Here is a 23,421-nt window from a genome sequence, read left to right as displayed (position 1 = left end):
TAAGGCAGATTCCCGGGAACTGGAGGAAGTATTTTTATTTTCCTTCCCAGGAACTGCTACAGAGCTTGCAGCAAAGTGTGGTTTGGAGTTGCAAGGCTCTGAAAAGCTGCTTTTGAGACCCTTGCTCCAGAGATGGTGCATGTGCACTCATTGGTCTTCTGCAAGCAAAACCAGAGGTTACTGGGGATGTTGCAAGTTCCTGCCATGCAGTGGGGCAAGAATAACTGGACTGAGCTGCTCTGGAGATCCATCACTGCTGCACTGTTGCATTGCTGCAATCTGCTCTAATGGCAGCTAGATGCTCTGTGGCCTCTGTCAGGCTTTGATAGAAAATTCAAGGGAAATGTTCCCCTTTAAATCTTGTTTTTCTCATTCATGTCCCTTAGTAAAAGGAGTATCAAAAAAACCCTTCCCTGTGCAAGGGCTAGAGACAGTCGCTCTGATTTGAGCTCTGCGTGGCTAGTGACGTGACTACCACTGGTCTCCCGTTTTCTCTCAGTCTCCTGTGCTGGAGCAGTGCACTGCTGGCTCTGCTTGTGTGCCCATTCACATTGTTCCCCTTCTTGCTGGGGAAGAAATCTTTTAAATGGGGAGAGAGTAAATGGTAGAGATAGATTCCTTCATAATTTATTCTCCCTCAAAAAGTCATGTTTATGCTCACACTACTGTAGCAAATAGTGCCTGTTGGAATAATTTCCAATTGTCTTTTTCTCTGTTTTTCCCTAAAGCATTTTTTGGTGTTGCTATGGCTATTGAACTGAAGTGGTGCTTGTTTTCTTTAGGTGTCGATCACTTCACAAGTCAAAGAACTCCAGACACTGTAAGTAAAGTTGTTAACACGTCTGAATACCTCAGGGGAGGATGTTGGGAGGAAGGGGCCAAACTCTGCTGGGTGGTGGCCAGTGCCAGGACAAGGGGCAGTGGGGACAAGGTGAAGCCCAGGCAGCTCCGTGTGGCCGTGAGGAAGAACTTGTTTGGTGTGAGGGTGCCCAAGCCCTGGCCCAGGCTGCCCAGGGAGGCTGCGGAGGCTCCTGCTCTGCAGATCTTCCCAAGGCGCCGGGATGCGCCCGGGTGCCCCGTGCTCTGGGTGTCCCTGCTGGAGCAGGGGCTGCGCTGGGGGATCCCTGGGGGTCCCTTCCAACCTCGGCCATGCTGGGGTTCTGTGTGATCTGCCCTGTAGAGTCCTCACTGCCCCACTCCAGGCACTCCTAGGTCAAGATTTTCCTGCCCAATGTCTCTATCATCAAGTGAGCTAGTGTGAGCTCTAGTGTCAAGTGAGCTAGGTTATTATCAAGTTTCCTAGTATATAAACTTCCTTATTACACAAGCCATCGCCCTTCTGGTCCTGTCTTTTGAAACCACAAAGTTAAGCACTGCGTGGCCTCAAGGGTCTCTGCTCACCTATATGGCATTCAGTTGAAGTAGGGATGGAAGCATGTAGGCAAGGCACGATGGGCAGATCACTTTGCAGTGTAGCTGGATAGATAAATGAGACTTGAGTTATGGTAATTGTCAGTCCCTCATCCTCCCTGCACTGGGAAGAGGGAGGAAGTACGTTTAGATAAGGGGAGCACCCAGGTATGGAATCAGTGCAGCACATGTTGGAGCAGAACTTGCATGCTTTCATTTGATACCATTGATTAAGGGAATCTTTCAGGCCTGCTGACTCAGGCTGAAGTGAGAGTGTTCACACGTTTATATTTAGCAGATAAATTTTGGTGGTGCCTTTCATCACACAGGCTGCATTTGTTGCTTATAAGCACCAAGGTCTAGGATTCTGTGTTTACTTTTTTCCTTTTTTTTTTTTTGCACGTGAATAAGAGTGGGTCTCTGTCTGTCTCCGTATAATGTTACAGGTTGAAGGGAAAGGAAAAGCAGGTGAAAACCATGGAGGCCTTATTGGAAGAGAAAGAAAAAGAGATTGCCAAGAAAGGAGAATGTCTGCAGGTAAACTTCCTTGTGATTCTAAAGGGCAATACAAGTTCTGTTGCAGTATTTCTGAATGCAGAAAAGTTGCACTTGCAGCTCTAAATTCACCATTTATTTGTTTATTCAAAGGGTCAGCAAGATACAATTGCACAGCTAACCAGTAAAGTTCAGGAGTTAGAACAACAGAACCTGCAACAGCTCCAACAGGTATGGCCTGCTGAGCACATGCAGCGCAGAAACAGGGCTGCGTAGCTGAACTGGAGGGTGGTGGTTGTTTATCCCCCAGCCCTCTCAAAGGCTTTGCCTTGGCTTCAACCTACACAGTAATTTTTAAGATCCTCCTGACTAGATTGATAGTCTACAGTGCAAAGAGCCCATTAGTTCAGCTGTCTTTATCCAAAGCAGATGTTAGGCATATAACACGTTCTGGGAGCTGTTCTTTACCTTGGACGATGCTGTTGTTGATGAGTGGCTTCAGTGGCCTGACAGTTTGAAGCTCATAGTCCAAAACACAGTTGTGCTCTGGGTGCCTCTGTGCCAAACCACTATACTGTCCCGAAAGGACTCTGGACCCTGGGATACCTCCTATAGATCCTGAATATAACCTCTTCCCTGGGCGAGATCAGACTTTTGCTTTGTTTTCTGCCTTGATCTGTTAAATTTGCAACTGCCTGGAGTATTTTGGCTCTAGGTTTTCTGTACTGAACTTGAAAGCAAGCAACTGGAAATCCTAGCTTGGATAACAACCAATCCAAGTTGGTTGTTAACTTTGTGGAATGTTTTCCTCCTATCAGATGGTATTTTAGCTCACTTGAGAATTTTCTCAACGAAAGAGATGAGAAGCAGAGGTGCATTCTTACTCTGGGTGGAGTATTTGTCCCAGGGGGAAAGTGGGAGGGAGAGAAACTGCCTGTTATGAAGTTCAGAATATGTAGTGGGAGTCACATAGAAAAATACCAAGACCAAAAGTTTTCTTTCAACCTGTGTCGTGTCCCTGATTGTGCAAAGCCTTGTTAACTTGATGACTTTACTGTGCCATCAAGTGAGGTTGGGAATTCTTTGTTTGCCAGGTACCTGCTGCATCCCAAGTCCAGGACCTGGAGAGCCTGTGAGTATGCTTAGCTGCTCTTTGCCAAGCGCCTGCTGATAAGGTGCTCAGTGCTGGCCTTTTGCTTAAATTGGAACGTAGGGCTTGGTTTAAGGAATTTTACAGGCTTTGCTAAAGCAAACTGCTGGTGTGATGGACGTGCAGCAGCCTGCATGTCTGCTGCTCTGTGTAATCACAGTCTGGTGCTTGCATGAGAAAGCAGTCACCCGGGCTCTGCTATCGAGTGAAGCTGCTGCTCGTGTTTAGTGATATTTCCTCCTTTCCTCCTTCTGCTTAGCTTGTTTAGAGTGTGTTTTGGAGTGCCCAGGGCACATTCTGCATGATGGAGCCAGTGAAGCGGTGAACAGATACAGTTGGCTGGTTTGGGTCTGTGAGGAGCAATAGTCAGTTCTCCCGCTCCTGCTTTGTGAGAAAACATTGCTTTGCTTTCCTCTGCTTTTGGCTCTGCTCTATCTGACTGCCCAGCTGCCCTAAATCATAGAAGAGACCTGTGATGGTGTCAGAAAAGGCCCTCAGCCCTTATCGTAATGTGCTGCCTGCCCAAAGGGGCTCCAGTGTAGCCAGGCTGTGACACCTCGAGTATCGTCACCTTTGGGAGGTTGTGTCCCTGGCACGTGCCCCAGATCAGGGTGGTTTGGCAGATCAGTGACATCTCTCCCACTTCTGCTCTGGATCTGATGAGTCAGTTGTGGCTAACGGCATTTGCTAAGATGTGAAATGCCTGGCTTGTCCCAGACCAGTTCTCAACAGGTAAGTGTTTGCACTGCACGTTCCCGCAGCTGACTTGTATTTTTGGTTAGTTTTCTTGGTTTAAAGCCGTAGCATGATGGCTTCTTTTTGCAGTGTGTGTGCTTTCTGTGTGCCCGATGATTGTGGATAGCATACAAAGCTGAGCTGCTTGCTGCAGCTGAAAGCTCTGTGCCAGCTAGAGCATCTGTCCCTCTTTTTAGCCTCAATTCTTATTTTTATTCTGTATTATTTTCAAAACTAATTCTGCAGGTTGAAAGGCAAAGAAGAACAGATGAACAACTTGAAAGCTGTACTGGAAGAGAAGGAGAGAGAAATTGCAAACCAAGTAAAACAGTTGCAGGTAAAGTTTTGATAGATCTGGCTTGTGCTGCAAGTAGGGATGTACATGTTATTACTTTTTAAAAATAGAATTATTTAATAATATTTATGAAAGTATTGCTTCTTTTCTTTAAATAGGATGTGGAAAAGGAAAATGAATCATTTAAAGTTCAAATTCAAGAATTAAAACAGGAGAACTGCCAACAGGTACAGTGACTGAGCCAGGCTAAAGGGTTGGCAAGATGGATGCATGGAAGACTAATAGTTGTGTTGCCTGTGGCCATCCAGGAAGAACTCAGGGTTGAATGGCTTTAAGACAGCTTTCCTGACTGCTGGATATCTGTTCCTGCTTCCCTTTAGTGTGTGGATTTGCAGCCTTGTGTTATATCTTATGCTTGTTGTGTTTCCATCCTTATCTTTAAAGTCAGTGCATCCCCGTGGGGCTTTTCTGCCCCTTCCCTTAAAGGGGGCCAGCACTGCACTTAGTGTTGCAGCAATGATGGATTAACCATATAGATAACTCTTTGCTGATGTGCTCCTAATGAGTTTCTGATCTGTTTGTAGGCATCCCTGGCTGTCCAAAGGGAGGAGCTTCTGCAAGTGTAAGTACTGCTATAAGTCGAACACAATAGACGAACGTCCCATTTTTACTTATTGCTTGGAAAGCTTAAATGAATTTCAAAACAAAACAGAAACTTTGGTACCTAATAAAACCTGGGTGTACAGGTTCTGCTCATGCTAATAACCATCAGCTGCGGTCATCAGCAGACAATACTTGCTCTATATTTCATACTCGCTGTGTAAGCGAGCCGTGTTGGGTTTAATTTTAGGTGCATGTCAGCTCAGCTGTCTGAAGAGTCAGATATTAGAGTTCAAAACGAATCTAAGAAGCTCTTTTCCTAGAACCACAGCCTGGTAGAGGATTTTTGTTCATACCACAGAACTGACTGGTGGGAATCTCTTCCCAAGGCTTTCCTTGGGAGTAGAAGTGGGGTACAATGCAGAACTGAACTGCAGCACAGATCTGTGTGGCAGCTTGTAGCCTGCCAGCTTACACTGTGCTGCACAAATAGCCACTGTCATGCGTTTTGCCCACCTGGGTTATTTTCTTGTAGCTTAAAAGTGATTTAGGAATTGTGACCTAGGTACAAGAAAACGAATGCTCTCATCCAGTGAGCAGTGCTCATCCTGAGACTTCATGCTAGTTTGGACTGGCTGATTTAAGGAATGTAGTGCCTTTCCATGGCCTTGATAAATGTGTGCGGACGCCTGTTGTGGGCAAACAGCAGGTTTACAACAGCCTTTGTGCTGTCAGCCTGTGATTTGGGGTGGTGGGAAGCAAGCAGTGCTCTCAGGTCTGCAAGAAGAGTCTTTTGAGCAGGATGTGTTGCTAGAAGAGAAAATGCCCAAGCCTGGGCCAAGGGGGAGGGAATCGCTGCTTCTTTTGCAATGTCCTAAATGTCTCCTCACTTGTTTGTGATTCTCTTTGGTAATTCAGTATTGCAGGGAAGGAGAAAGAAATCACCAGTCTCCAAAGCGAGCTCGCCTCTCAGAGAAATGCTTTTGAGCAACAGAGGAAAAAGAACAACGTAAGGACCCCCCGCCACTACCCCTCACTGACAAAAAAAACACCACAAATTATCTGTGTGTGCAGCCCTGCTAGATGCCTAGGGCATTTTTCTAAGAAAACACTTTTCTGATAACTGTCTGCCACATTGTGTGCCCTGAACACTCTGCTTTCTCTCTGGGGTGTAAATAAGCATCTCCTACCTCCTGCTCCAAGTTTTACCAGCTTTTTCCCTGGCTGCTTAACCTGAGAGTGAGGAGACTTGCTGGAAGACGCATCTCACAGCAGATTCTCACAACTTAATTCAGCCTTGTGAGCCCTGTTTGATAATATGCCCATTCCCTGGGAAAGAGGGGCAGATTTGGGGGGTAGAAGGAGGTTGTTCTGAGTTTTGTGATCAGTGTGTGCAGACATGGGAGGAGGTGTTGCCTTCAGGCCTCTCAGATCTGGCTCTTCCCATTATGAAGAATAAGAACTAGGCACTTTCAGGAAAAGGACAAGGACAGTCAGTGTTCATTTTATGGTGGCCACTGCCAGTGCAATACAGGTTGTTTGAAGCTGGAAGCAAAATATGTATCTTCCAACAGAGAGTTGTGATATTACCTCCCCTGAATGCATTACCCGTGCTGGGTGAGAGAATGGCATCCTTAAATCATTTAAGAGGAGATTATTAAAATAGAGAGAGTTTAGCTCATTTTTCTTTTCTTGATAGCCTACAAAAGCCAGCAAATACCACACAAAAAGCCACATTGACTTAAAAAAAAACGACCCACTGTGTAAGAAACACAGAAGGAAAATATTGAGAGTGTGTTGCTCTTGGATTTTGAGCAAATAATGTAGCTTAAGAGCTGAATCAGAGTAGAGGGAAAGTGGTTAGGTAGTCTTGGAAGATTGATGAGCTGGGCAGACAGACTCTGTACGTGCCCTTCCCATGGGCTCGTTTCCCAGGGAACTGCAAGGTTTAAGTGCCCTTCATCGTGCAGGCAGAAATCTGGTCACCGCTAAAGGCAGAACATGCCTGTAAATCCCGGCTTTCCATGGGGTGGTTTTTAAGCATTTTTCCCCAGTGGAACAACTCATAGTTTAGGCAGGAGAAAAAGTGGTGAGGCAGAACTGGTGTAGGTACGTGCTTGGATTTGGATGCCTGGTGTGTGAATAAAAAGATGCAGCCGTTTCCAAGTAGTCCTTTCCTGAACCTGGCTCCGAGTTGAGGGGAGAGAGAAAAAAAAAAATCAAAGTCCCGTTATCTCCTCCACACAAGGCCACCATCCTTCCTAGATAACAGCTCTGAGGCAGTTCCTTCATTTATTTATTTATTCTAAAGAGTTTTCAGCCTGAAGGCGCTCAGGCCAGTAACTGGGAGCTTGCATGATGGCATCTTGTGGCGTACACGTTTGATGACCTTGCCAAGAAAGACATGGGAGCACAGCCCGGCACGACGGCGTCCCGCGCGCCGCGCTCGTCGCTGCCAACATCCCCCAGCCTTCCAGGCGCTGCCCAGGGAGCCGGCGCTTTAATTCTGGGAGGGGTTAAACACTGAAAAACACGGCCCCCAACTTGGCTTTTCCCCAGGCAGTCCTGGCTTAGCAGGGCTGAGCTGAGGCACGAGGAGCCTCCACAGCTGGATCCAGGACGGAAGCGTAAATGTTGTCCGCTGCCATGTGCACTTGGGGCCATTCTAGGTTCTGCAACGCGACATGCCTAACACTCTGTTGTGCAATCTGTGGTTTGGTGTCTGTGTTCCTCACTACTTTTTGAACACTTCCCTCTTTTCTTCTCACAAGTGCAGTCAAAGTGTGGGGTTGCGAGCGCCGCTCCGACGCGCTCGGCAGTTCCGTGGCCCTTGGATCGGTTTTGGATACGGGGAACAGTTGGGCAGAAATTGGCACTTCTCCTTTTTTTTCATTCAAACTCTTGAGCATCGCTCTTGTTTTTGCTAGTGTACGTCCTCTTGCCCAGCAAAATCACCTTGCAGTAACCAGCATTTAAACGCAAATGATGGGATGGAATGCAAAATATATCTCTGAAGTAAAAGCGGAAACAGTTTGAATATTGGCTGAACTGAAATCATTTTTTCTAAAAATGATTAGGAGCTTCGGGAGAAAAACTGGGAAGCCATGGAAGCATTGGCATCAACTGAAAAAATGCTGCAGGACAAAGTGAACAAGACTGCCAAGGTTGTAATGCTAACCGCTAGAAATGATGCGTTAAGCTAGAAGCAGATCTGCAGCTGTTTTATTTTTTAAATCAAATGGAGGCATTTTAACTTTTACTGCAGTTTAAATATAGTCTGTTCTGAGTGATCGTTCATATACTCTCACCTCTGCTTCTTCCTGTTGTCTTTAGGTTTCTTTTGTTTTTCCTTGATTTGTGGGCCTGCTGATTTGATTTCCGTTTGCATAATTGTTAGAGCTGTCGTGAATCTCTTCTCTTTGTGGGGAGCTCTAGGAAGGAGCTGTGCTGGTGAGCCGCCTGCTTTCACCTGCCAGGCTTTCTCTGGTCTTGAATAAATGTAGTGGACCCATGAGGAATTGGGACGAGATCATTATTTAAGAACCAAGGAACTTCTCAGTAAAGTAAAGGAACTTCACGGCAGTGATTTTCCTCCTTGGAAGTATCCAGACCACCTGTCAGACCCGGTGGTTAAAATGACACGGGGAGCGAGTTGTTCACAAAGTGCTTGTCTTTGTTATGAGCCTGATCTGGTGCTAATTGTCATCGTGCAAAATTCAAAAAGCATCAAAATAACCTTAAAATGCAAGTTGTGTAGCCAGGAGCAGAGGGGCGCTGCCTTGGACTTAAGTGTTGGTGTTTTCAAGGCTCTTGATCTTTCCAAGACTCCACTCTCGGCCCAGGCCAGTGGTTGGAAAATTTGTCTAACTGCTTTTGCTGTGTCTTAAGTGCTTGTCTGTTTTCTCTTGCAGTCTAAAGCTTTTGATTAAACAGCCCCTTGCTGGCAGCTCCTGAATTGCCCCAAACTAACACACGTAGCCCAGTTCTGCAGCCTGATGTCTCCTGTCTGATTCTATCTCTGCACCTCAACCTACTAATGCCACTGTGGACTCTTGCAGTAGAGGAACTCAGAGCAACAAGGCTCAGTAAATCTGACATTAAGTAAAAAGCAAATCAAATACGAGCGAGGGATGTAGCTTGAGGGTTGCCTTACACATATGGGCTCCCAGCTCTCTATATTTAAACGTAGAGCCTGAGTGTAACATGCGTGGAGGGATCTAAGTCTCTCTGCCACAAGCACAGCAAACAAACGTCCCTGGGCTGCTTGCCTTTTAATGCTAAATAAATTTCAAAGTAACTAGAGATCTGTGGTGTCTCGTGGCTCTCTGGATCTTTTTTTAGCTTGCAGAGCGATGACAAAGCAAAGCTGGAGATTGTCACACAGCTCTAATAATTACTACCCATTCCATCTGAGCTTGGGGAAGGAGGATGTGAGGGTCTCCCTGTTAAGCACTTAAAAGTAATATTTATAAGATGCAATATTGCTTTCTTGGCCTGGTTCAAATGTGCATTGACACAAATTTTCCTTTTGACTTTAATTCTGTTCTAATGTAGTGATGTTGATGTATAATGATTCTTTTTTCTACCAGAAATTTGTTTAGAAAAAGTATATATTCTTTAAATGTTAATCAGTCCAACTTCTTGGTTTTGAGATATTGCTCAGTGTATTTGAGTGCAAGGGTTGGTGTGATCTGTGAATGCAGCTACTCGGCACTGGTTAGTTTGCATTGTAAACGGTGGTGTAAATCCTGTAGGAACAGGCTAGCTTGGAGGTGATAGCTAAAAAAGCATGAAAAAAATGTGGAGGCCAAAATCTGAAACCATTTAATGTCGTTTCTTGAAGCAAGTTACTGGTAAATGTAGAGAAGGTGGAACCTTTCTCCCTCAAAAAAGACTTTTTTAGGTTGAACCTCAGGCCTAGAGGAGGGTGTTGCCGGGTGCAGTGTGTTTCCCAGCTTCATGAGAGCCATTCTCTTGCTTTAGGAGAGGCAGCAGCATTTGGAAGCTGCCGAGATGGAGACGCGAGAACTGCTCCAGAAGCTCTTCCCGAAAATGTCCCTTCCTTCGAACGTGGTAAGAGAAGCAGCCCTCTGGCTCCTGATGCACTGGACATCCGCAGCACTAAACCAGTCCCTTTTTGCCCCAAGATATTTACAGAGGGAAATGATTGTATTTTCCTGGCTCCATGTGTACTTGGCAGCAGCAAAATTTCACTCTGAGAACAGACAATTACATTAAGGAAAGTGTTAAAAACAACAACCACCCCTATCTTACCATGTTATCATTATCTTGTTTTTTACCTTGCTATCATCTCTTGTCATCTGCCCATGTTATCTTGCCTCTAAGGCAATAAACTTTCAAGAACAGATAGTCTGCTGGGTGTTTATTCCCTGTCCAGGCACAATGGGAATCTCCTGTCCCAGTATCTGCTGAGCTGCCTTTCCAGGGGGGCCCTGCGCCTCTGGGCAGTTAATGTAGCTCAGAAGTGTGAATTTTGTCCCAGAGTCTCTTTGAAGATCCCTGACTTCCAGTTTGGGGTTCTCGGTGACTTGTGAAGGGAAACTCGTGTTTGCCTGGCTTGGGTTGTGACTGTTGTGAGCAGGGCCTAGAAATCCAGCTCCAGAGTTGATTTATAACATGCCCTAAAGAACTTCAGAATATTCTGCTTAAATATTCTCTGTGTTCTGAAGTTAGTGTCATGATGTCTCGAAAAATGACTTTTCTTTTTAATCAATCCATCCTCCTCGTGAAGTCCCTGAAATCCCCCTGAAAGAGTCCGCTTAAACTATTCATGGATTTTTGGAAAACATTTCTCTAAGTCTTCAAATATTTGTTGTAGAGCCCCGGCACTTGCAGATGGACCTGTGTGACCCAGCTGTATTTCAGTAGCTCCAAGCCCCTGCAAACTGTGTCTCTCCTGTACTTTGTATTCCTGGATTGCTGCCCGTGGGCTGTCAGCTCCATTTGGCCTTGTTTGTTGCTAGATGAACAACTCTTGGAGTGCGTTAGCTCAGGGAATTCGAGTGCTGAAATGCTCTCCGTAATCCTGCAGTTGGGAGACAGATGTGCTGAGGATAAATTCATTGAGGTTACTTGTAACAGTTTATTTCCCAACAGAGTCATAATGAATGGATGTGTGGGTTTGAAAAAATGGCTAAGGAATATCTGAGAGGAGCCTCAGGATCCGAAGAGGTCAAGGTAAGCACGAGTAATGAAAAGATTTCTGTACATGGCATAATTTCCAAGATTTATGCATGATTTCCAAGATTTATAGCATTAAACGTGCTCTGCGTTGTAAGCTTTGCATGAGTTAACAAGTGATAAGAAAACTTCTATAAATATTTGCATCTTGTAAGGAAGGAAGGCATTTGAAAATGCTAGAAGGACCTTGTGGAGTTGTGAAAACATTAATGAAATAAAAATTACCGATCCCTTTCCAAGTATATGGTTTGTTGTCAGGCAGTCATCAAGGGACTGCAGTAACTTGTGAGACAGCCGTGACTGGGTAGTGCAAAGTTGCACTTGATATTGGAGTCTTTGCGTGGGATGGATAGGAAAACCTGCTGATGTAAATAATAACAGCTTGTGACTATAAGCTAGAGTGTAGAGCTCAAATCGGACAGCTGAGCTGTAACTTTGCTGGTCTCTTTTCTCCTTTGGCAGGTGCTGGAGCAGAAGTTGAAGGAGGCTGAGGGACTCAACGCACTCTTGCAACTGGACTGTGAGAAGTACAAGTCGGTGCTGGCAGAGACGGTAAGCAGCACACATTCTCACTCCTTCTCTGCAAGGCTGCCCAATGCCTTTCTTCTGATGTGAGTGTTCAAACTGCACCTTCTCCCTAGGAGGGGATTTTGCAAAGGCTACAGAGGAGCGTGGAAGAGGAAGAGAGTAAATGGAAAATAAAAGTGGAGGAGTCACAAAAGGAACTGAAGCAGGTATTTCTGGAGAAATGTCTTTGGGATGGCCAAGCCACTTCCACTTGAGGTCAGAGGGTGTTTGGGTGGATGAAAAGGTGAAGTCAGTCAGCAGTGGGTAAAATATTCGTTTTTGTAGCAGTAGGACTTTGTGCTGAGATGCTTAATTTCATGCTGAGCAGTGATTTTTGCTCTTTTTTGAGATAAATCTTTCTATATATTAAACTCTAAGAAGTGAGGGAATGGTTACGTTTGGATTTGTGGGTAATTTCAGCTGCCAGCTTCAGAGAAGTGAGAACAAGCAGCATGGGTCTGAGGTCTTTAACTGCTCTGTTAAGTCCTTGGTGATGCAAGAAGCAGGCAAATAGTGCATGATAATAATGCCAGGTGGGATAGGAAGTCCGAGAGTCAGGATAATAGGTGTGTTCCATTACTGTGCCCAGGAGTACAAATATTTCTGATCCTGGCAACTCAAATTGTGTTTGTTAGCCAGCCCTTTTTAAAAAGTCAATTTGTGAAGAGATAAAGGCTGTTCTGCAGTAAGGTTTAAATATCCTATAATCATAAGCAGTTTTTTTGAAGATGCTAAACTAGCACTTAAAATCCATTATGGTCAACTAATTACACTTGAAATTGCCTGCAGAGCTTTTCTTTTTGGGAAGGCTCTGTTGTTAGCAAAAGTGGCAGGAGAAAAGCCTTTTACGTTTCTTTCCCAATGTGGAGTTAAAGTAGGTCAAACTGATTTGTATGTTTGTTTTAAAAGAAATTTCTTAACTAATTCTGCTTTGCAAATTTGGGTGCCGGGGTATGAGCCTGAAACAAACATATAGATGAATTAAAAACCTTTTGTTTTGAGGAGCTTTATAACAGGCTGTCAGCTCTTGAACTATATATATGCTACCATCTGCTACCCTTATGTAGTCTTTAATGTGGCTAAATATGCTGGGTTTAGCTATGTATAGCTTGTGAATGCAGACTGTCTTCACTGTAAAGTGACTAGAAAGGATATTTCCCTTGCTGCAAATAACAGACAAGTAGCTTAGTCTCATATGTCAAATAGTTGTCATCTAGCTCCCAATAAATGTTAAAGAACTCTATACTGGGGGAAAGACAGAAAAGATGCGAGTATGTTATGATGAGGACTCAATATATTGAGTTATTTGAAGGTCTTGTTTTATTTGCAGACACTGTGGTTTTGTTGTGCTTAATGTTTTAAAGGCATAGAAGTTAGTGTACGTGCATTAGGAGAGTTTGACTTAGACCAGTCTCATTAAATGATGTGTTTTTCTTTCTTAAACTGCAGTTACGCTCTTCGGTCATTCCTTTGGAGCACGAGGTAGAGAGGTTAAAGGAAGAAATCAAAGAAGTTGAAACTGTACGTGCAGGTGTTGCTTTCCTTTGAAACTCAGAACACAAATTTAAAGCCTGTTTTACAATTTGTACATATTGGGACCTCTCTCTTGCATGTAGCACAGTTTCTAGTTTAATTGAAACTTCCTTTGGTGTGTTTCAAGAAGCAGCTGGATAAAGCTGAGCCCTAGGAAGTTGGGGTTTTTTTTTTTCTTTTTTTTTTTTGTTTAATTCTTTAGTTTATTTTAACATTTCACTACTTGTCCACTGGAGGCTGAGGCCCTGCAAAGAGGGACCTTTTGTTTGGGAGGCCAAGCAGTTTACTTTGATGTATCTGCTTTTTGATAATCTTGGGCTTGATTCTTTAATGTTCGAAAATCATGTTACTTTTGAAGTGCTACCAGTTTAAATCTGTGTGTTGTGCAATTGCCAGGTTTGAAATGCTCTCTAAATGTCACGGAGTATCTGGTACAAACTTGTAGCTAATAATAAATTAAGAAACGATACTGTAAGGTAAAGACTTTGAAAATGTCTTTTTTAACTCTGTTTTTCTGTTTCTAGCTTAAAAAAGAGAGAGAACATTTGGAAAGTGAACTAGAAAAGGCAGAAATAGAACGATCTACTTATGTTTCAGAAGTCAGAGAGGTAAACATGATTGACCAAACCTGTCCTTTTTCTTTTGGTTATCAGTCAGCTGGCAAACTAATCAGTGCTTAGCCCCTGTGGCTGAGGGGTTTGAATGCTTGTGACCTCAGGGTAGGCTGACACACTAAAATCTGAGCAGAAAAAAAGGTGGGCATCCTAAGGAGACAAATCCTAAAACTCTAAACTTCATTTCAGCTCAAAGATCTGTTGACTGAATTGCAGAAAAAACTTGATGATTCATATTCTGAAGCAGTAAGACAGAATGAAGAGTTAAATTTGGTAAGAAGCTTGTTCTCCGCTGGGCACACACCAGGCTCCCAGCATACTTACGAAGCGGAGACTTATTTCAAATCCTGTCTGTTCTGCTAACCTCTTCAGCTTGATATTTTTGTCCATTGCAATCATTTATGTAGTCTGACTTTTACAATTTGTCTCTCTCTGCTCCTAACAATAGCATGTCTGGTTCTTGAGTTTTTTTCCCCCAAAAGGACTTTAGGACTTTCATCCCTGAAACTTCTTCAAAATCAATGTTTTCTACAGTGTAGACAAGTGTGGCTGCAAATATAATGTCCTTGGGGCAATAGAAGTTGTACTCTCATCAGCTCAATTTGAGGATTATCCTCTGTGCTCTCAAAGCTTTTGAGGATACAACTTTGATGTCCATGTAAGCCTGACAGCAGAGAGCCTCTTCTGGCTGCTCTGTACATACAGAAATCAGCCAAAACAACGTTAAGTTTGTTCAGAGTGTCCAGCCACTGAGCAGTCGTCATCCTGAGGTGACAGAACGACTGTTCTGGGTTGCAGCATGCACCACACAGGGTGTATTTTGGCTGGATATGCTCTTTAGCATTTAATGTTCCTAAATCAAGCTTCTCAAGAAGAAGCTCAGTTAAGTGTTGCCAGCCCCAAAGATGCATGAGTTTACAGTCTGAGTCCTTTCAATTCTCATGTTTCCAGAATAACATGGGGGTTTTTTTGAGGCTGCAGGAACAATCTGGTCCTTCCTCTGCTTGGGTTGAGTCAAGCTCGCTTCGTGCTTTTGAGCCAGAATCAGGGAAGGCTCTTTTATTTTGCCGCCACATCCTTGCTGATGGGACAACCTGTCACTGCTGGCTGAACTGCTGGCCTTGCCAGGGAACCACTGCTAATTAACTGCATTAAAATAGTTGATTTAAACTTGGGTCGATTGTGACCTTTTTTTAGTATGCTTGGTAAGTCTAGTATAGCAATGCTTAGCATCCTGTCTCAGCGACTGAAGCCTCTTGTTCTGAGAGCAAGGGAAATGGGAATTGAACACATATCTTGGAGTTAATCAGCAAATGCCAACCTCTTGAATATAAGAGCAATGCTCTATTATATCTGTAATAACAAAAGCTTGAAAAGCTCCCTAGCAGGGCAGCTTGACTGCATGGTCTGATGGTGCTGTGCTGGTGGGAATGTGAGCCTGAAAACTGCTTGGGAATGCTGGCAAGTTTACATGACTGGTCTGTGATAGGCAGGAGGTTGAGAAAGGGATTTCAAAATTGTGATAGGCTGAGGAAGGGATTTCAGAATTTCCCTCTAATTTGTAAGGTGAATGGGGAGGGAAGACAGAGCAGCAGAGAAGTGCTTTCCTGAGCTGCAGAAAACCAGCACACAGTAGCTCAGGTGCTGCAATGGGGGAAACCTTCCAAGTCCAAGACAACTATAGTGCAAGGGGGTGGAATTAGTGGGAAGTCAGCACTCTGAGTAGCTTATTGTTCACTTCTTTAATCCCCTGCTGGTTCCCAAGCAGATTGACAGCAGAGGAAGAGTGAACATGAGCACGGCGCACTTCAGAGTCACAAATCCAACAAAACTGGCACTCAGGCTTCTTGTTAATGTCCTTGTTTGGGGCTCGAACTTTAAGTGCTGTGGCTGGTTCTGTGTACTGTGTTGAAGAGCCCTCAAAATATTCTTACAAAATGTTTATATCCTTTCTTTGGAAGGCTGTATTTTAAGGGCAGCCAGTAGGAAGGATTCACATCTCTTGCCTGAAATAGTTTCACTTTTTGGAGTGAGTCTAAACACAATCGGCAATTTAATATATCCCTGTCAGTGATTCATTCCTTGATGTGACATTAGCAGACTGGTTAAGTCAACGTTGTAACAAATGGTGCTTTATTAAGATGACAAGTAGAATTTTTAGTTTATTCCGCAGTAAAGTGACTATTTAGCCTGAATTAGGAAGATGCCGGTTTACATTTTTGCATATTTGTTATGAATTAAGTTGAAATCTGGACTGACTTGTGATAGGAATGCTAGAGAGGCTTAAGAATATTCAGAATTGCTTATATTTTTTTCTGGCAATAGTTGAAAAGTTGAAAATCCTGGTAGTCAAGTTGATGCTAACCCTGTCTTTTTTTTCTGTAGTTTCCTTTCTTTACATTTACTTTTACAGATGGAGTCTCTCTCTTCCTTGACTGTCCTTGTAAACCTCATCATACCTGTTGACTAATCCAGTGTGTGTAGTTGTTAATAATTGTAGTCCCTCTGCAGTCAGTGTGCACTGGGTTAATCGCAAGGGAGATGGATTAAAGTGGGCGGGGGGGGAACTGATCTTCTTTTACTGTTTTACAGCTGAAAACACAGTTAAATGAAACACTATCGAAACTCAAAATTGATCAAAACGAGAGGCAGAAGGTTGCTGGTGACTTGCCCAAGGTAAACACAGTCTTTTAACAGTCACAGACTTAGATATGGTAGAAGCTGTTGGGGTTTAGCAGTCCTGGTTTAGCAGTGTGGGATAATGGGGTCCAGCAGTTTGAGCAAACTGCCCTGTGGGTTTTTTGCTCCACTTAACTGCCCCAGGTGACTGGAGCTGTGGATGGAAGAGCTGATGTGAGATACTTGTGTCTGCCCAAATAATAAAATGTCTCAAACAGCTCTTTTTATCCTTCTTGAAACCGTCTTTTTCATGGTAATTTTGTGCCAGTGAGAGTAAGTGATGATTTAGGGCTGACCGAGCATTTCTTAAATAGAGCAACCTAACAAGAAAAAAAAAGCATCCCAGGGTCTCCGTGTCACTGCACACTGGAACATTTAAATCCATTCTCAAACCAGTGGTTGCAGTTTGGGTTACAAGCTGCCAGCCTGCTTGCAAGTGATTACTATTTGGCTCTAACGTAGGATACTGCAGGTCTTTGCAGTTAGCTCGACTCAGCTGTGCTGAGGCAGGCAGGCGAGTTACCTCTACTGTTCCTCAGTGTCTGCTTCGAGGGAAATCTTCAAGCTGGAGAGATCTTAGGAGTGAGTACCTATCATGGGAGGACTGATAAACATAGATAAGAATCTGCAGAGGAGCTGTGGCCTGGCTCCAAATGATTTAACGCCTCCTTGTTCCTTCTGCAATGCTGTTTTCTTGGCCATGAACACAGCAGTGTTGGAAGCAACATGTGAAACATGGGTCTGGTTGGGTGGTTTTACTAAAACAGGCTGTTAGTGCTTTGGTTTTAACAGCAACTTTTAGTTGGCTTTTAGCTAGTCTGTCTCTCGGGTTACTCCAAGACCTGTCAATGGTGAATAAATGGACTTGCTGACTAGATTGGTTCTGGCCTTGGTGGCATTTTGCCTGCCTTGAAGGGTGATCCCTGAGGCTGAACTGTTTTCTTCCAGAGCAGAAGCTGAGACAGAAAGTCACCGATGTAGCTCTAGAAGGAAAAGTGGCAGAAAGGGGCAGGTGAGGAGGAGGTCAGCTTGAGTTCCTGCAGGATGGGAAGGAGTGCATGCCAAGAGAGAGCTGTGACTGGGGTAGGAGGCAGCCTTGTCCTGGGTCAGGGACAAATGGTCCCAGAAGCACTGGGAAAGGGTGAAAAGATGAAAGGAGACCTGTTGGGATAAGGTGTTTACAGCACTTTGCTCATATGTCATCCTCCAACTGCTCTGAGCTGTGAAGTGAGCTGTGCTGATGTCTCTGCTTCGTGCAGATCTGTGTAAATGCAAATTTGTAATCAGGATTTTGGAGACCCGCCTGTGCTACACTCTAACATGGAAAAAAATGCTGTGCAATTTTTACCTAATAGCGTGATTATTAAAGCATCCCCCTGGAATCGCTTTCAGATGCGGCAAGCTGACATGCAACATGCAGGTTGTACGCAGACGTGTCAATCTCAGGAAAAATGCGTCGGTCCCCTGAGTGAGCCTGGCGTAAAACAGATTTCCTCCCAGAACAATGATTTCCTCTGCCTCTAGTGCTCGTAAAGAGATAGGAATTTGCTTTTTCAGCCTTTGCTAGTTGTCTTCTCTGTGTTCCTCCTCTACAGGCCCAGGAGTCCTTGGCATCTCTTGAGAGAGAAATTGGAAAGGCTGCTGGGGATGCCAATGTTATTGAGAACAGCGATGTTTGCACGCAGTCGGTGAGTTTTTCCTTGGAATCCTTCCCTGGGGACATGCAAATCTCATGTGCGTTATGAGCTTCGGGAAGCAAGCTGCAGCAGAGGAGCAGGACATGTGCTGCTGGCAGTAAATTAAGGCTTGATGAAGTTTCCTCGTTTACAGCTTGTCCGTGTGGTGTTTTGTAGCTGTATCCTGGGATGCAGATGCTTTTCTAAGTGTTGGGAATTCTGCTCTTGTCTGGATCGTGAGCTCTGTCCCATGTCTCATGTTTGCAATGAGGGAAGGGATTCACTGCATGGGAGCTGGGCTTCCAAAGGCTTGTTGGCTTGGTCTAGGCAAAAGTGGGGAGAATGTGGGGAAGAGCCCCAGACTTGTTTGCTCATCACAGGAGGTTAAAAATAAATCTGCTCATTACTAAAATAGCTTAAAATAGTAGGTGCTGGAGTGGCACTTGCTGATGTCTCATGCCAGAGGAAGATGTCTTGGGGTGCATTGGTATTGTAGGCCATGCAGTCTGTGGTCAAAAACTGCAGTATGGGCAAGAGCTCGTTCCTAGCATTAGGTAGATGCCCAAATTGAGGTTCAGCTGACCCAAATTCCTAGGAATTCTTTTGCTGACCATGATCTGGTCCGGCAGGAAGATGCTGCTAGTCTGAGCTGTAGCAAGCAGCAGAAACGAGCAGTGCCTGGTGCAGCGGGTGCTTGACTCTCCAGAGCAAGGGAGGTTTTTTATATCCTCCAGCAAAGGGGTTGCACTTGTTGGGTCCGGAGCTGTGTGGGCTCTGTGTGGCATGGTCTGCTCACCTGTGAAGCCTTTGGTTACTTGAGTGCTTAACTGCTTGTGTCGCCAGTGCTTTGAGCATTGGCCCTAGAAAGGCACCACCTGTGAGAACCACTGAGTCCTGGGTTCAGACATTGGGCTTCCCTGTCTCTGGAAAGCAGAGCTTTGGCATCAGCTTCAGATTAGCTTTCCAGGAGGTAGCTGAGGAGCAGAAGACTAAAATGGGGTCTCTTTGCAGCACATTTGAAACAGCTAAGTGGTGTCAATGGAACTCGTTACCCATTTTCTTTGGATGGATTGAGTGGAAGGAAATGCTGTAGTCCGAGGGGGAGAGGAGCTCTTGCTTATAGGACAAATAATTTATATCGACTCCTTTTAGCAGCTGAAAATAAGCAGCTTCATCAGCTGCAAGAGGAGGCTTGGGGTTCTCTAAGGAGCATTGTAGAAGAGTCTTGGTCTCTGTAGCCATTAGCAGAAGTGAAATGGCTTTTCTGCAGAGGGACATTCAGGGAGGCCCTTGGCTGCTGTGCAATGGGCTAACCATGCTGAGAGCTGGATGTGCAGCTGGGCCTCGGGGACCACTCATGTTTCATGGTCCTGTTTCATCCCTGAGCTGGTTTCCTGAGAGGGTGTTTGATCTGTTGAGCCCTGCCTTGTGCCGCCAGCAGGAGAGGCAGCGGCTGGTGACCGTGAGTGGCACTGGGTGCTCCATGTCCCCACCTGCAGCAGATGGAGAGGAAGAGTCCTCCTAAAGCCCAAGCCAACCTGCTTGCCCTCTGCTGTGCCCTCGTCTTGAGCTGTTTTGGCTTGATGGATGGGGACTGACCAGCGAGCAGCAGGGAGAGCTCACGGAGGCTTCGAGATGCTCTCCCACCTTGACCAAACCTGGGGCAGGGCTGATAGCACGGGCTGGGTAGGAAAGAGCCCTCACCCTGCCCGCTCGCCCTCCTCTTGGGGCTCTGCATCTCCTCAGTCTGCAGATGTGACAGCAGCACAGGCTTGTCCTAACTGCTGCTCTGCAAATAGGTGCAAATAGGTGCTCGGAGCGTAGGTGCTGCCTGCCCTGCTGTTCCTGTAGCATCATCCGTGGAGCTTCCCGCCTGGCAACACTGGTGAGTGCTCCCAAACCAGGTGTCCTTAGATGTGCCCTGCTGTGGCCAAGGGACATTACTCTGATTTTAACTCCTTAGCCACACCGGACACGTGTTGCTCCGTTATAGGTGCATGGGTACATTGGAAGTCCATCCAGGTTTTCTCAAGAAAGTCATTTCCTCTTTTCTCAAGAGGAATAGGGAAGAACAGCCCCAATAAACCTGTAATTAAATCTTCATTAGTAGAAAACGTTAATTGTCTGCTCACTGCTTTAAATAGGTAGCCATTGCCAGAGATAAAATTAGACTATCTCTGTCGTCTTCCCATTTTGCTTCCTCATTTTTTTTCTTTTTTTTTTCTCTTTTTTAAATAGCTGTCTCCCCAGAAGCCTAAAAACCCAGCTTAAAATAGCTCTCAGACTAAAAAAGAAAGTCTTCCAGCTACTTTTACCTAGCAACAGTCTCTTCCCCTTTTAAAGGGATGTGAAAACGCTTGCTTGAAGATGAGCATATCTGTTCCTTCTGGGTATGGGAAGCAACCCACAAAACTGTGGAATGAGGTCTGCAAAAGCTCCCAAACACAGCCTGGGTATTTTCTTTTAGACTGCTTCTCTCTCTGCTTAAAAATGGATCATTTGGGTTTTCTAATCAGCTTCCTTGTCACTTACGGAGCTAAATGATGCTGAAGGTGCCTTTTAGTGCACTTTAAGGAAGTCATTTATATTCAGCAGCTTTCCTAGGCACTAAACTTATTTTGAGGCTTATGTGCAGTGTAATGTTTTTCATTTTTTTCCCCCCAAATCCCTGCGTAAAACGCTCCATCACTGGAAACACAGCGCCCTACGTCAGGTAAAGCCTGCTGGAGGTGAACGTGTCCATTCAGTGGGAGGGAGGACCAAATTGCAGATGTTCCTGCAGCTCTGGCTGCCCACTGGGATTTTTAGGGAGCATCCTTGACCCTCGGGAAGCTTAATTGTAGAGAGGGTAAAAGGGCCTTCACCAGCCCCAAAGTGTGGGCTGCTGGGCTTGTGGTTTCCCTCTCCTTGTCCTGCTGCTCCCACCCTGTGCCATGGGCTCTACCTGTCCCCAGGATATGCCCTCCCATGCGTTGGACATGTGTGTATAATTCACGAGTGGTCAATGAGTGACATGAGCCATAAATACAGGGCAGGAAGCTAAATGGAAGAGAGGAGGGCTGTTTTTGTGCAGGAGGGCTGGGAGGGAACCGAAGGCTCCTTCTGCTTGTGATGGTTTCAGTGCTAATGCCCTGGCAATAAAGCTACTTCTGTACGAGTTTCCAATGATTATTCACAGTAGAAAAGATGTTCAGCAGTTGCTCTTAACTGAGAGCTTTGCCGTGTCTTGCTCTGTCCTCTTGCCCGAGCCCAGACTAGTTCCTGTAACGGTGCAGGTGGTTGAGCTTCATTGACTGCCCTCCCTGCCTTAGAGGAAGGTCCAATTCTGATGCCACCGCAATTCACTGTGAAAGCCCCTTTCAGTTGGATGGGCTTGACTGTTGGGTGGTTGTCTAGCACAGCTACCAAGCTCAACTGGCTCGTTTTTTAGCAGCTGAATTTTGCAGGGGAGGTTCTTAGGTCTACCTGTGTGTCTGCCTTTGGAAATGAATAAGGAAGAGGCCTCTGTGTTTTGGATGGGGAGTCCTTTGTATGTCTGTCGAGGCAGCAATCAATAAAAGTAGTAAAACCAACAGCCTTTGGGAGAGCAGGGCAAGAAGGAGTCCACCCGGGTTGTAACACCTCCCTGTTCGTGCAGAACTGTTGAACTCCCGAAGAAATTGCTTAGTTTCTATGGTTTATTTTTTAAGAAAAGAATCAGAGCTCCTTGTACGAATCTGTGGTGTCCAGCAGCCCTGTTGTTGCCTCCTAAATTAAACTTGAAGCCTAGTCAGCGTGGACTTCTTGTAGGGCTTGTAGGGAACACTTTGAAACCGCCTTCTGAGGCCAGATGAGCTGTGGCCACGAGCACAAGTCCTGGTAATCCAAATCCTGGGCCAAGGGCACCGGGAGCTGGTCATGTCCTTGCTGGTGCTCAGCACGTGTTCAGCAGAAAGCGGCTTGGTGACATGGAACAACGTTCTCTTTAAATGTGGCTGTAACCCTCTGATTTACAAGGATTGCTCCCATCTGTGCAAGAGGCCGTAATTTTATATGGAGAATCTAATTCTAGACTTTCTTGATAATTAGACTGTAAATGAGTTTTTAATGACTTTTTTTTTTCTCTCCCTCCTTCCAGGAATTGACTGACAAAAGACTAAACGTGGCGGTGAATCTTAACCAGGATGTAGGTCATCTCAAGAAGCTGCTTGTGTCAGTAAGCCAAATGCTCTCAAAGGGACGAGAACACTACCAGTTAGTAGGTAGGAAGGGCCACGGGTCGGTTTGGTAGGAGGGATGGGGGGACCCTGTTGAGATTTAACACATCTAGTGTTACCATCTGCAACTTCCTACATGGAATCCAGAGCTTCCAGGAGATGCGTTTCTCTCTGGGTATCTGCTTCAGTGGGCTGGAGCTGATCTCATTTCCCTGTGCTCCTGGACACAGTGTTTTTTATCCTTGTGTCTTGCTCCTTATGTCTCCACTCAACAAGTTTCCTCGTTTTTCCTCAAGAATCCATGCTTTTGGTCCCTCCTACCAGTAACGTGGACAAAAATGTGAGTGCTCCCTGCTCGGATTGCCCTGGGGCAGAGCATGGAGAGTAACCACGGGGCTCTCGCCGCGCTTGCCGTGACGGCTCGCTGGGGCCATGGCGATGGGAATATCTGAAGCACGAGCCTGGCACAGGCTCCCCATCCGATTATAGGCACCACGAGCAAGGCTTTTATTTTAATATATGGCCAGCTTTGAAACGGGGACTTTTGTAGCTCACTCGTCATGCTGGAAACCTCCAAAATGACCCAAAGTTGCGTGGCTCAACTCGAGACACCAGACCATGACCCTGGGCGAGCCAAACGTGGCCTCCAATGGGTGCTACAGCCTTTAGCCTCAGCCTCCCATCAGAGAGGCCTCCCCATCCCTGCTCCTTCCTTTGGGCTCGGCACCGGGGCTAGCGGAGCCGCTGGGAGGAGCCGCCCGCAGCCAGCGGGGCCTTAATGTGGTGCTCTGTGTTTCTCTTGCAGAGTGAAGTCACGGCGGAACCGTTAATTTGAGGAGAGCAGAAGGCATTGTATTATATTTTGCCAAATTAAAGCCTTATTTATGTTTTCACCCTTTCTACTTCGTCAGAAACACTGAACAGTTTTGTCTTTTCTAATCCTTGTTAGACTACTGATTTAAAGAGAAAAAAACAGCTCTGTAGACACCTCCAGAGTTTAGTTTTATAATAAAAAGGAAAAAAAAACTGTTTGGATAATTAGACCTTTACATTCCTGGAGAGACAGTAAACACGTAATCTTTTATTTTGCTCAGTAAAACTTGTTCAGAAAACGCCAATGTGGCAAAGTCACCAACGGAACATAACATTTTAATACTGATGTTGTACACGGTTTTACTTAAAATACATTTTGGGATTAGCTGCCTCTGACTTCAACCTCAAGTAAACACTCCTTTTTTTTTTTTTTTTTTTTTTTTTTTTTTTTTTTTTT

The 23,421-nt window shown here is 45.2% G+C and overlaps 1 protein-coding gene across 9 annotated transcripts in view; it reads left to right on the top strand.

Annotated features, from left to right (window-relative positions):
- Positions 1 to 23,390, top strand: part of KTN1 (kinectin 1) — a 50,447-nt gene extending 27,057 nt beyond the window's left edge. For 3 of the 9 annotated variants that reach the window (XM_026051475.1, XM_026051471.1, XM_026051469.1), the window contains 20 exons: positions 783 to 820; positions 1,857 to 1,947; positions 2,059 to 2,136; positions 3,000 to 3,037; positions 4,037 to 4,127; positions 4,244 to 4,312; positions 4,670 to 4,707; positions 5,604 to 5,694; positions 7,763 to 7,849; positions 9,669 to 9,758; positions 10,788 to 10,883; positions 11,349 to 11,438; positions 11,528 to 11,620; positions 12,903 to 12,974; positions 13,511 to 13,594; positions 13,790 to 13,873; positions 16,193 to 16,276; positions 17,875 to 17,967; positions 22,073 to 22,196; positions 22,957 to 23,390. In XM_026051475.1, coding sequence (XP_025907260.1) covers positions 783 to 820; positions 1,857 to 1,947; positions 2,059 to 2,136; positions 3,000 to 3,037; positions 4,037 to 4,127; positions 4,244 to 4,312; positions 4,670 to 4,707; positions 5,604 to 5,694; positions 7,763 to 7,849; positions 9,669 to 9,758; positions 10,788 to 10,883; positions 11,349 to 11,438; positions 11,528 to 11,620; positions 12,903 to 12,974; positions 13,511 to 13,594; positions 13,790 to 13,873; positions 16,193 to 16,276; positions 17,875 to 17,967; positions 22,073 to 22,196; positions 22,957 to 22,961 — 1,536 coding nt within the window. In that variant the 3' untranslated portion in view covers positions 22,962 to 23,390. The remainder of the gene's footprint in view (positions 1 to 782; positions 821 to 1,856; positions 1,948 to 2,058; positions 2,137 to 2,999; positions 3,038 to 4,036; positions 4,128 to 4,243; positions 4,313 to 4,669; positions 4,708 to 5,603; positions 5,695 to 7,762; positions 7,850 to 9,668; positions 9,759 to 10,787; positions 10,884 to 11,348; positions 11,439 to 11,527; positions 11,621 to 12,902; positions 12,975 to 13,510; positions 13,595 to 13,789; positions 13,874 to 16,192; positions 16,277 to 17,874; positions 17,968 to 22,072; positions 22,197 to 22,956) is intronic. The other 6 variants (XM_026051477.1, XM_026051474.1, XM_026051470.1 and 3 more) reach the window with 5 other exon arrangements.
- The last annotated feature ends 31 nt before the right edge of the window (positions 23,391 to 23,421 follow it).

This window comes from Nothoprocta perdicaria, unplaced genomic scaffold (assembly GCF_003342845.1).
Source record: "Nothoprocta perdicaria isolate Ctin4 unplaced genomic scaffold, notPer1 scaffold_76, whole genome shotgun sequence".
NCBI classification, from domain to species: domain Eukaryota; kingdom Metazoa; phylum Chordata; class Aves; order Tinamiformes; family Tinamidae; genus Nothoprocta; species Nothoprocta perdicaria.
The sequence above is the reverse complement of the archived record's forward strand: the minus strand, read 5'-3'. Positions and strand labels throughout refer to the sequence as shown.